This window comes from Equus asinus, chromosome 2 (genome assembly GCF_041296235.1).
Source record: "Equus asinus isolate D_3611 breed Donkey chromosome 2, EquAss-T2T_v2, whole genome shotgun sequence".
NCBI classification, from domain to species: domain Eukaryota; kingdom Metazoa; phylum Chordata; class Mammalia; order Perissodactyla; family Equidae; genus Equus; species Equus asinus.
The window spans coordinates 122,826,618-122,839,542 of record NC_091791.1 but is presented as its reverse complement, the minus strand read 5'-3'; the positions used below and the strand labels follow the sequence as shown (position 1 = coordinate 122,839,542).

Here is a 12,925-nt window from a genome sequence, read left to right as displayed (position 1 = left end):
AAAATGTCCAACCTTGGGGCCGGCCCCGTGACCAAGTAGTTAAGTTCACTCACTCTGCTTCGGTAGCCCAGGGGGTCGCTGGTTCGGATCCTGGGTGCGGACGTGGCACCACTCATCAAGCCATGCTGAGGCAGCATCCCACATGCCACAACTAGAAGGACCTACAACTAGAATATACAACTATTACTGGGGAGCTTTGGAGAGAAGAAGAAGAGGGAAGAAAAAAAGGTAAGATTGGCAACAGGTGTTAGCTCAGGTGCCAATCTTTAAAAAAAATAAATAGGGCCGGCCCAGTAGCACAGCAGTTAATTTCACGTTTCTCTTCACTGGCATGGGGTTTGCTGGTTTGGATCCCAGGTGGGGACATGGCACCGCTTGGCAAAAGCCATGCTGTGGTAGGCGTCCCACATATAAGGTAGAGGAAGATGGGCAAGGATGTTAGCTCAGGGCCAGTCTTCCTCAGCAAAAAGAGGAAGATTGGCAGCAGATGTTAGCTCAGGGCTAATCTTCCTAAAAAAAGTAAAATTAAATTAAATAAATAAAGCACACTTAAATAGACTTAAAAAAAGTGTTTTTATAATAAAGTCCAACTTTAACTATAATCAAATGCATGCAAAAATTTTAAAAATTAGAAACTTTTTTACCCCTTTTTATTAGAAAGTGTTAATAAAATGCTAGTGTCCTATACTAATTTATGGTGAAATTGCTACACTCTAAGTTTTGGCTGGCCTTATACGTTGCCACAATCTTTTTGGAAAACGATTTAGCAATGCGTCTTAAGAGCTACTGTGTTCTTGCTCTTTCACCTAGTAAGTCCATTCCTGAGAATTAATCCTTTCAAAAAAATCCACAAAGACAAAGCCATTAGCACAAAGATATTCGTTATAAGATTATCTATAATTTTTTAAATTAAAACAAAACCAGTTTAGATGATTAACCGAAGAAATGGTTATATAATTTAGGGAAAATGAATTGAATGGGACACCACACAGCCCTCACAAGCGATCATAATGAAAACTCTTTGTAAGTGTAAGAAAAAAATATCAACATTTAAAATATCTCCTATGCTCTGCTCTCACTTCTTCCTGTATGTGAGCAAAAACTAGCAAGGAACCTGTGCCCTCACACAGTCTTCCTTTACTCAATAAAATCCAACTCCAGTCTTCCAGTTGCTCAGGCCAAAAGACTTGAAGGTCAGCTCTATTTTTCAAAATAAATCCAGAATTGGACTCTTCTCCTCACCTCCACCACTCCCACCCTGGTCCGAGCCAGAGTCATTTCCCGCGTGAACCGATGCAGTAGTCTCCAAACTGACCTCCCTGCTTCACCCTTGCCCACCACCCATTTCCTGCCCTCAGGATCCTGTTGAAAGCATAGGACAAATACCCCTCCTCTGCTCAAACAGCCAGTGAAACCCTAGCTCTCTCCAAGCAAAAGTCAACGGTCTGACAGGGGCCCATAAGGCCCTAAATAGTCTGGTCTTGCTACCGCCTCTCTTTCCTCATCTCCCACCATTGTCCCCTTCACCACTCTTTTCCAGGTACACCTGCCTCCTTGCTGTTTTTCGTCAGGTCACACTTCCTCCCACCTCAGGGCCTTTGCCCTTGCTGTTCCTAAAGCCTGGAATGCTCTTCCAAATGGCTTGCTCCCTCAGCCACTCCTCATCCCCCGCTCCCCACCCCTATCCCTGGCCGCCACCAATCTACTTCATGTCTCTATGTATTTGCCTACACTGGGCATGTCATATAAATGGAGTTATACAATTTGCGCTCTTTTGTGACTGGCTTCTTTCTCTTAGAAATTAAGTAATATTTTCAAGACTTATCCATGTGTGTTGGAAAAACCTCAGTTCTTTTCATCCTGTTTCCTACTGCCACACTCACAACACTTCTGGTCACCAAATGTGTAGAGATTTGTCCCCACCAAGCAATTCTCTGTGACACCAGCAGGGTGTCCTACAATTTAACTCAATTCTGACACTATCTACCTGGAGATAGTGTCAGATCCCACAGGTTAAGCGTTCGGTCCCACTAGACTGTTCCCTCCCACAGTTAAGACAACAATCACAAGTCCAAGTTGTCACCTGCACTTCTGACCAATCGGCTATAAATCTGAGGTTGCCACAACCTCCTCCTCAGGTTCGATTAATATGCTAGAGCAGCTCATAGGACTCAGGGAAACACCTACTTACATTTACCAATTTATTTATCTATTTATTTATTTGAGGAAGATTAGCCCTGAGCTAACATCTGCTGCCGATCCTCTTCTTCTTCTTCTTCTTCTTCTTCTTCTTTTTTTTTTTTTTTTTTTTGCTGAGGAAGACTGGACCTGAGCTAACATCCATGCCCATCTTCCTCCACTTTATATATGGGACGCCTACCACAGCATGGCTTGCCAAGTGGTGCCATGTCCACACCCAGGATCCGAACCAGCGGACCCTGGGCCTCTGAAGCGGAATGTGAGAACTTAATCGCTGCGCCACCGGGCCGGCCCCAACATTTACCAATTTATTAAAGGATGTGATAAAGGATACAGATGAACAACAAGATGAAGAAATACATAGGGTGAGGTCTGGGAGGGTCCCGAGTACAGGAGCTTCTGTTCCTGTGGAGTTGGGGTGTGTCACCCTCCCAGTACATGGATGTGTTCACCAACCTGCAAGCTCTCTGAACCCCACACTTTTGGGATGCTTGTGGAGGCTTCATCCTGTAGGCATGATTGATCATTAAGTCCATTTCCAGCCCTTCTCCCTTCTCAAGAGAATGGGGGGGCAGGGCTGAAAATCCCAAGATCTAATCATGGCTTGTTCTTTCTGGTGACCCTCTCCCATCCAAGAGCCATACAGGAGCCCACCCAGAGTCACCTCATTAGAACAAAAGACACTCCTATCACCCAGGAAATTACAAGGGCTTCAGGAGCCCTGTGTCAGGAACTGGGATCAAAGGTCAAATATTAGAACAAAAGATGCTCCTAGTGCTCATATCACTTAGGGATTTACAAGGGTTTCAGGAGCCTTGTGTCAGGAACCGAGGGCAGAGACCAATATATATTTCCTATTATCTCATACCATGTCATGGCTTGTATCAGTACTTCATTCCTCATTATTGCCAAATTATATCCCATCGTGTGGATACACCACACTTCACTTATTCATTCATCAGCTGATGGACGTTTCAACTGTTTCGACTTTTTGGCTATTATGAATAATGCTGCTAAGAGCATCCACTTTCCTTTGATTTCTTTTATTGTTCCTGAAATGTTACTTGTGCAATAAAAATTATGTGTTCCAAAACATCCCCATACATTGACCTTCTAATAGCATGTGTGTTGCCTAAAGCACACAAACAACACGCACTATATGGCACGAAAGCCTGGAATTGTTCCCTTCCTGGGGGAGTGAAAAGATGCCTGTCTGCAATAAGACTGGATAAGTCTTCAATCCAGTGATTTCTCCCTTTGTCACACCTCCCAGTTAGAAAACAAGAGCGTGCCCCAGGGCTCGCCACAAAGGCACAACAGAGCCTAGTGGGAAAGAGGTGGGCCTTGGGCAAACTTACTCCTACTTCCTCCACTGCAATGACTTCAGGTCAAAGAAAGTTGCCCTGAATCCTCTTGTTTCCACAGTCAGGTTTTTCTGTGTGGGTCCCTCTGGCAATCACTGCTGATTGCTCTGTCAGGCCAGGTCTGAATCTGTTGGGGCTAGAGATCAAGCTTCATCCCCAACCTCAGAGGAGCCCCTGCCCTCTGAGGATCTGGGCAGATACACAAATCACCACAGGAAGAGACACACACTAGTATTGTGAGCCTCTCCCAGGCAGCCCCAGCTGGTCTGTTCATCCCACACGCACGGAGACACTCAGCAATGTTTACTGATCAAACAGATGAACTGATACTCTGACTGCATTTGCCACTCTTCAGTGGCATTTGGAGAGCAATGCAGGCTGCAGAGACAGTGCCCCTGGGCACCTCCACCTGGAAGTTCCAGGGCTCTCCACACTTTCACTGAACTCATCACTCTTCCCTCTAAAGTGCCCTCTCTCCCATGTTCCTCATCTCAGCAAACCTAAACCAGGGAATCACCCTCAACTCTTCCATCGCTCACTCAAAAAAGATTCTCTGGAGCCAGCCCTGACAGTTTAGTGGTTTAAGTTTGACATGCCCCACTTCAGCAGCCCAAGTTCAGTTCCTGGGTGCAGAACCACACCACTCTCATCTGTCAGTAGCCATGCTATGGCAGTGGCTCACATAGAAGAACCAGAAGAACTTACAACTATATACAACTATGCACTGGGGCTTTGGGGGAGAAAAAGGAGGACAAAAGGAGGAAGATTGGCAACAGATGTTAGCTTAGGGTGAATTGTCCCCTGCAAAAAAAAAAAAGAAGAAGAATCTCTGTGCATCTGCCATATTCTAGGCCTGTGGCTAGGCACAGGGGAGGAAGCAGTAACACAACGGAGGTGAAGTCCCTGCCCTCTTGGACCTTAGAGTGGTTCTCAACACTGCCAGATATGATGCCCCCATTCTTTTTGTTTGTTTGTTTTTGGTAAGAAAGATTGGCCCTGAGCTAACATCTGTTGCCAATCTTCCTCTTTTTGCTTGAAGAAGATTGTCACTGAGCTAACATCTTTGCCAGTCTTCCTCCATTTGTTTTGCATGTGGCATGTTGCCACAGCATGGCTTGATGAGTAGTGTGTAGGTCTGCACCTGGGATCCAAACCCATGAACCCCGGGCTGCCAAAGCAGAGCACATGAACTTACCCCCTCTTCCATGGGCTGGCCCCAATGCCCCCTTTTTATATCAAATGTTTTTCATATCTTCTTTGTCATCCTGAAATGAAACTCATGGATAATATAACCTACTTATACATGTAATGAAAAAACAAAACCAATATAATATAACTAATATAAAAGAGAAATAAAAAGAGCATTCTAATAAAATATGTGTTTCAATCTGTAAATGCTCTGGCCTAATACGCTAGAAGACATCATGAAGTGGTCACATGTTTGCACCTACTTATAACAAAGAAGTTTGGATTTAAGAGAGGTAAGGTACTATTCATTTATTTTTGATATTTGAAAATAAGAGCTAAAAAAGTAGGTTTTTATATACCATGGATGACGGCGATGGTGACATCAATAAATGCAGACGAATGCAGGTGTGCCATATGGGGACTCGCCATGGTCAAACAAAATCGTCAAACAGTTAGCATACCAGCAGGCGTCGGGGGTGATTTCTCCTTTCTCAATCATGAGTCAAGTTGCCACCACTGACGTGATTTTCCAAAATGGTCATCAATCCTTGCTGAAGCTCTGAACAAAGCAAAGTTCAGTCTTCCTTTGATTTACATAGTAGTTGCATTCCTGGAAAATTCATCATATTTTAAAACCATGCCCCCCAAAATACCAAGTTTATGTGTGAAATAGTTAGTTTCCAAGGTCAGATCACTACAAACAGGTATGTTACCTACAGGAGTATCTGGTGGTACTTCTCAAAGTCCCATGGGACATGGGACATTCTCTGTGGGGCAGAACTGTCCCAGCATTGCAGGACATCCAGCATTCCCAACCCCATCCACTAAAAGGAAGCAGCACCCTCCTGTCACTGCATCCACTGAACACCCCATTCACTTCGAAGTATTCCTTGGGGAACAGGAATTCCATTCAGAACATTGGTCTAGAGGGCCAATATTCAAACAGTTGATCCCAACCTGGTGTAACGCGTGCTGTGATATGGATTCCAGGGTCTGTGGGTACTCCAAGCCTGGGGTGCCTCAGGAACTAGGGGAGAGGAGACAGAGTATCCCGGGATTTGAAGCAGGCAGAGATTACTACAAGCAGACAAGACTTAAGGGAGGCCCATTTTTCAGACAGAAAGACGGGAAGAAGGGGTGCTAGGCAGAGGGACAGCATCAGCAAAGGCTGGAGATGGATGATAATCCATGTGGTTAGTGGGGAAATACAAGGGCTAGAGCACAAAGGGCCAGGAAGGAAGAGGCTGGAGGAAGAGGCAGGGAAGGTCCAGATGCTCACACTCCTGTCACAGGAAGCAGTTTGGACTCTGTCCTGGGGAGGTAATGGGGAGCCATCTGACATACTATGTGTTTTACTCATAAGTGCATTATTTTGCTTAATGAACGCTGGGCAAAAGATTTGCTCCCCTGAGGTCCGTTTTGGGAATAATATCTCTGGAGCCAGGCCAGAAGTAAGGCCTAGAAATGCAACCCAGGGGTATTGCTCAAATCAAATTGACTTATCTTCCATTCCCATACACTGCAGGACCTGGCTTTACTTTGTCTATCCAAGTCGACAGATCAAGTTCAGAGAAGCTACATAAACAGTAATAATGCTTCCCTGAAAGCAGATGTGACTCCCAGCCCAGCACTCCTCCTAGAGAAGCCAGCCTGTGGTCTGCAAGGTTAATAGAGTGAACTCTTGAAAGCTCACTCCCACAATCCTTGGGGTAGACAGAGGAACTCATGACCACTTTCAAAGAGACAATGTCCACTCTCAGTGAAGGTACCAGGGCAATAGAGAAAGATCTCAGCAAACCTGAGTCCCCATTCCCACCCCACAGAGGGTTCTGAATATTCTATGATTAATGTGACACCTTATAACACGTTAAATGCTTTACCAAGTAGAAGCTAATATATTGGCAAAAGACCTGTTGAATCCCCCATTCTCTTGAGTTAATCAGAAAGATGCAGGGAAATGAACTAAATCAGAGTCCTCTCTACACAGACTTCCTAACAATCCTCCAAACACAGAAATGAATATGAGATCATTTGGTTCCAGATGTTGAGGAACCCACAGCCAGTCAGTGACACAGATAATTCTGGGAGACAGCTCATGTTACGATGATGGGACTTGGGAGGCGCCAGGGGTTCTTAGACAGATTCCTTTGTTTCTTTTGTGTAAGTCATGACCCCAGGGCCTCTCTAAGCCACAGAAACTCTCAGCTCACTGAGACTCTCCAAGAGGTCTTACTGAACAACGTTTCTGTATGGTTAAGAGTTCCTCTAAGTGATAGCGAAAGTAGCCTGCTCCTAAAAATTGTGGGGATCTACGGCATTTGGGGTGCCATTTTTACCCCATTTTACCCCCATCTCTCTCTCTGATTCTGATGGCTTGGGAGGAACCATAAGATTATTTCACAGCTGCAGAAATTGATGCTGAGAGAGGAACAATGACTTGCCCAAGGTCATAGTGAGCAAGTCAGGATTGGAAACACAAATCCAGGATTACCTTCAATTGCAAGACCACATGTAAATACGTTTATGAAAGTCCCCAGGGCAGTGATCAATCAAACTGTCTCTAAGAAGGAGTCATTCATACAGTCATCAAATGAATGTTCTAGGCTTATCTTGTTCAGTGCTGAAGCCACTAGCCACATGCGGCTATTGAGCACTTGGAAGGTGGCAAGTTCAAATTAAGATGTGCCATGTGGAAAATACACACTGGATTCCAAAAACTTAGTGTAAAGAAAAGAATATAAATTATCACCTTAGTAATTTTTTTATATTGACTACTTGTTGAAATTACAATGTTTTAGATATATCTGGTTAAATAAAAATATTATTAATGTGGCTACTAGAAAGTTTAACATTACATACATGTCTTATATTGTATTTCCATTGGACAGATCTTCTATAGGCATTGAGAATACAGCAGAGCACAGGACAGACAAAAATCTGTGCCCTCCTGGAATTTACCCCTGAGAGGAGACAGATACTAAGTAAACAAACAAGTGAAATATACATGGTATGTTGGGGATGATAAGTGCTTTAGAAAAATGAAGTAGGGAGGAGCGGTTGCCACTTAGAGTGATCAAGAAAGGCTTTGCTCATATTAGCCTTCAGGAAAATGCAAATCAAAACCACTATTAGATACAACTTCACCCACTCTAGGATGGCTGTAATCAAAAAGACAGCTAATAACCAGGATCGGAGAGGATGGAGAAATTGGAACCCTCATACATTGCTGATGGGAATGTAAAATGGTGCAGCCACTTTGGAAAAAAGTTAGGCATTTCCTCGAAAAGTTAAACATAGAGTTACTACATGAACCCAGGAGTTCTTTCCTTAGATATATACCCAAGAGAAATTAAAGCACATGTCCACACAAAAACTCGTACATGAATGCACATAGCAGTCTTACTCCTAATAGCCAAGAAGTGAAACACTCCAAATATCCATTCATTGATGAATGGATAAGTAAGTTGTGGTATATCCACATGACAGAATATTATTCAAACATAAAGAGAATGATGTGCTGAAACATGCTACAACATGGATGAATCTTGAGAACGATACCAACCCTGATATCAGTTTCCCTACATGAAACCCAGCTTAGATGGGGTTAAAATCAAAACACTCTTTCCCTGCTTACTTCCTGGCTTCCTGGCTCCAGAATCCACTATCCTCCATGGAGACAGACATCGCCAAAGACAAGCAACTGGATTTACTATCTCCTTGCTGCAAAGAGATACGGGCTGGTGGGAAAGCTGCTGACCAGCAAAGTCATGGGCTCCCTCCTCTCTGCAAGTAGTCTCAAGACCAACGAGAGGCTGGTGGGAAAGCTCCCACCAGCAAGGCCATATGCTCCCACTCCCCTACCTAAAACTCTCCCTTTTAGCTTTTTGGGGAGTTTGGGATTTCAGCGTTAGCTGCCCTTTCTCCTTGCTCAGTGCTGTGCAATAATAAAATTCCTACTTTCTTCCACTATACCTGGTGTCAGAGATTGGCTTGCTGCGCAATGGGTGAGCGAACTCACTTCAGGTTCAGTAACAAAAACACTATGCTAAATGAAAGCAGTCACTAAAGAGCACATATTGTCTATTCCATTTATATGAAATGTCCTGAATAAGTGAATATATAGAAACAGAAAGTAGATTGGCGAGGAGGATTGAGGAGGTTGGGGAGAAATGAGGAGAGACTGCTAATGTGTATGAGGTTTCTTTTTGGGGCGATGAAAAATTTTCTATAATTGATCATGATGAGGGTTGCTCAACTCTGTAAACACACAAAAAAACCACTGATTGTATACTTCAAATGGGTGAATTGTATGGTATATGAATTATATCTCAATAAAACTGTTATATAAAAAAGAAAGGCTTCACTGAGAAAAAATATTTGAGGAGACATTTGAATGAGCTAAGTGGATATTTGGGAGAAGGGGCGTTCCAGACAGAGGGAATAGCAAATGCAAAAGTCCTGAGGAAGAAGTGGGCTTGGCTTTTTCAAGGAACAGGCTAGAGCAGAATGAAGAGAAGAGTAGAAGGAGTTGTGTTAGATGGATGGGCAGCATATTATGTAGGGGGTTATAAGAGCTGATGGTGAATGAGATAAGTCACTGGAGGCTTTGAGCAGAGAGTGACAAGATGTGACCATCAGTTTGGCTGCTGTGACAAGCATAGCCTGTAGACATCACATGCAGAAACTATTAGAAAACTACTATATTGTCTTTAAACATTTCTGTTTAAATAATGTGATGTATATGTGTGTGTTACTGGTTCAAATCCCCTATAACAGGGGTTGGAAATTACAGTGGCCCACTACCTGTTTTTGGACAGCCCACAAACTAAGAGTTGTTTTTGTATTTTTAAATGGTTGATAAAAATCAAAAGAATAATACTTTGTGACACTTGAAAATTATATGAAATTCAAATTGCACTGTCAATAAGTAAAGTTTTATTGGAACACATCCATGCCCATTTGTCTCATATAGCTGCTCTCACAGCAGAGGGGAGTAGATGTAACAGAGACAGTGACTATACGGCCTGCAAAGCCTAAAATATCTCCCAGCTGGCCCTTAACAGAAGAAGTTTGCTGACCCATAGAGCAATGATTATCAAACATTTTGGTTTCAGGGGTATTTTTCACTCTTAAAACCTGTGGACTTGGGGCTGGCCCAAGTGACATAGTGGTTAAGTTCACATGCTCTGCTTTGGCAGCCAGGGTTCACAGGTTCAGATCCCGGGCATGGACCTAGCACCACTTGTCAAGCCCCAGTGTGGCAGCATACCACATAAAGCAAAGGAAGATGGGCACAGATGTTAGCTCAGGGCCAGTCTTCCTCTCACACACACACACACACATACACACACACACAAAAGAACGTATAAAAAAAATTGAGGACTCAAATTTTGTTAATAGAAATTATATCTATTAATATTTATCATATTAGAAACTAAACGCACATTATCTCATAGGTATTTTTAAAATATGTATTAAATAATTTTAAAATAACAATAAACCCACTATATGTTAGTTTAATTAACATATTTTTATGAAAAATTATGTCTTTGAAGACAAAAAATATTTAGTGAGAAGAGTGGCATTGTTTTACATGTTTACCGATGTCTTTAAAGCCTGGCTTAATAGAAGACAGCTGGATTCCCAAATCTGCCTCTTCATTCAACCTGTTGCAATACTACACATGTAACTTATGGAAAATTCCATTCTATATTTGTGAGAAAATGAGAGTGAGAAAGCAAATAATGTCTCAGTATTATCATGAAAATACTAATGGTGCTGACCTCACAGACCCTCAGAAAAGGCCCCAGGGACCACAGGGACCACTTTGAGAACTGCTGCCCTGCAGGCAATAGGGACTTAACCCAGGAGCGCACACTCCAGAGACACTTGCCCAGTGCTTCAATTGTATTAATGCCATTCCAGCGGCAGAGGATCCGTTCATTAGCAAAATGAATGCACAAAATAATTGTCCATTGGTCAAACAAGCAGTGTTCCAGGTGTGTGAAGTGCTGTGCAAGGGCCTCTACCCTTGCACAGACAGAGCATAAGAATCTAGTGAGTTCTGATGGTCTCTAGATCTTAGGAGTCCACCTGCTCTCAAGTTCAAGCCACTGAGTGAGGATGCAGTCACCTGATCCCAAACTGAAGGTTGTCCAAATCTTGTTCCTCAAATATTGTTGCTTCTGCCTTGGACTAAATCTTTAAAGAAGGAAACTTGTTGGAACACTCAAAAGGACAGGAATTTGGGCCTTCACTGAACTTACAGAGCAGATTATATAACAGTTGAGGACCTACTGGCTAATAAATGATGGTCCATGGAGTAGAATTCAGTCTGAGACTTGCCCACTTGCCTCAATATCCTTATGAGCAAGGTTTGCTCATCTACTGCTCATTACTGGAGATTACTGAGATCTACAGCAAAATTGAACCAAGCTGTGAATGAATCGGCTTAGTCATTTCATGGTAGATACTACAACAACAATCCAGGAGAGATGTGAGGGGGGCCTTGGACCACAGTGATAGTGATCGAATGCTACACAGTGGCTGGATTCTAGATATAAGGGGCTGTGCTGATGGGCTGAGTGTGAGGTGTGAGGAGAAGAGGGGAATCAAGGAAGGCTTTGAGGATGTTAACGGCACCTGAAAGGACAGACATGGCAGGCTGCAGGAGAAGCAGTTTTGTGGAGGAGACTGACCCCTCCTCCCTCAACAACAGGACAGTCACCATCAGGTTGGGATCTCATTCTAGGCCATCTAGGAACTTCTCACATCCAGAATAGCTTCTGGGAGAGGGTCTAGAACTGGCCAAAAGGGGTCGTTCAGGAAGGGAGAGAGTGGGTTCACTGTGCTCTGTACTAAAGGGCCTGGTCACTCAGTTCTCCAGTAGGAAAATCTTTTCCAGGTCAGAATATTTGGGGAGTTACTTGATTCAGTGTGTGGACAGGTCCAGGAAAATGTATTCTTTCAAAGAATGATGATTCAATATTTATTAAAACCTTGTCCTAGACCCTGGGGATGGAGCCAAATGAGATGTGGTGCCAGTCCTCCTAAATGTTAGTATTTGAGAGGAAATAAATCTCTCTTCAAAGAAGACAGCCCCAGGCTGTATATTCATTAACCCATCAAATATTCACTAAGAATCTATGTTTAGGGGCAGGCCCCTTGGCCAAGTGGTTCAGTGGCCCAGGCTTTTGCCAGTTCAGATCCTGGGTGCGGACATGGCACCGCTCATCAAGCCACATTGAGGTGGCGTCCCATATAGCACAACTGGAGGGAACTACAACTAGAACATACAACTATGTACTGGGGGGCTTTGGGGAGAAAAAGAGAAAACAAAAAGAATCTATGTGCAAAATGCTGGAGATACAGGAAAATTACCAGACAAGCTGTTCAGTGGTAGGATATAGGTCAGTTGCGGGGTCAGGGGGGGCGGTGAGAGAGACAGAGAAAGAGACTGAGTGAGGCAGACCTAGTATATAAATATACATGGCAGCTATGTCGAAGGAGAGGCCGAGATGTCAAGTACTCTGTGAGAAAATATAAGACTTCAGGGAGGAATGAGGTTTGAACTGCCCCTAAGACAGACAAGACTCAGATGAGGCTAGATAGTTGCAGGACATTTCAGAAGGGGCCTTGAAGCTGATACAAATTAGAGATGGGACAGCAAAGGATTTGAGTGGAGCTCTGGCGAGTGGCTCACTGGGCCTACCGGTCTGCTAGAAGGTAGGGTTACTTTAGGAGATGTTCCTGCCCAGGCCTTGGGCCCAGGGCACTCCATCTCTGCCATCAAGATCAACTTAGACTCTAAGTCTTAGAAGAACAACTTGCAGATCAATGATATTTCATCACAAAGAACAGCAACTAGTCAAGGAGGAAGGACTGCGGAAAGAAGGAAAGAAACGAATGTTTGATTGTATCTACTGAGACCCTTCACCTCCTGTCGTGTTTACTCTTTGGGCATTTTGTAGTATTTATTCCTCCTATTTTCCCTACAAGTTTATTGTGTCAGTCAGAAATGAAACTAACATTTAATGAGTACTTGCAAAATGCCTGGCATCACCATGACACCCCTAACTATCCCTTGTCACTACCTTCTCTTGTTTTATCTGACTAGGAGTTGGCCCCCTTTAAACAGTGGTAACCACATGTTCCCTTGCCCTAGACAGAGTGAT

General features: G+C 43.5%; 1 protein-coding gene across 6 annotated transcripts in view; it reads right to left on the bottom strand.

The window, feature by feature from the left end:
- The window catches only part of IDH3A (isocitrate dehydrogenase (NAD(+)) 3 catalytic subunit alpha), a 40,214-nt gene that overhangs the window by 24,596 nt on the left and 2,693 nt on the right, over positions 1-12,925 (bottom strand). For 2 of the 6 annotated variants that reach the window (XM_070504378.1, XM_070504379.1), the window contains 2 exons: positions 5,213-5,361; positions 54-167 (listed from right to left, as the gene is read on the bottom strand). The exons of 1 other annotated variant lie outside the window; for it this stretch is intronic. In XM_070504378.1, coding sequence (XP_070360479.1) covers positions 54-137 — 84 coding nt within the window. In that variant the 5' untranslated portion in view covers positions 138-167; positions 5,213-5,361. The remainder of the gene's footprint in view (positions 1-53; positions 168-5,212; positions 5,362-12,925) is intronic. 3 more of the 6 variants (XM_070504381.1, XM_070504383.1, XM_044763824.2) reach the window with 2 other exon arrangements.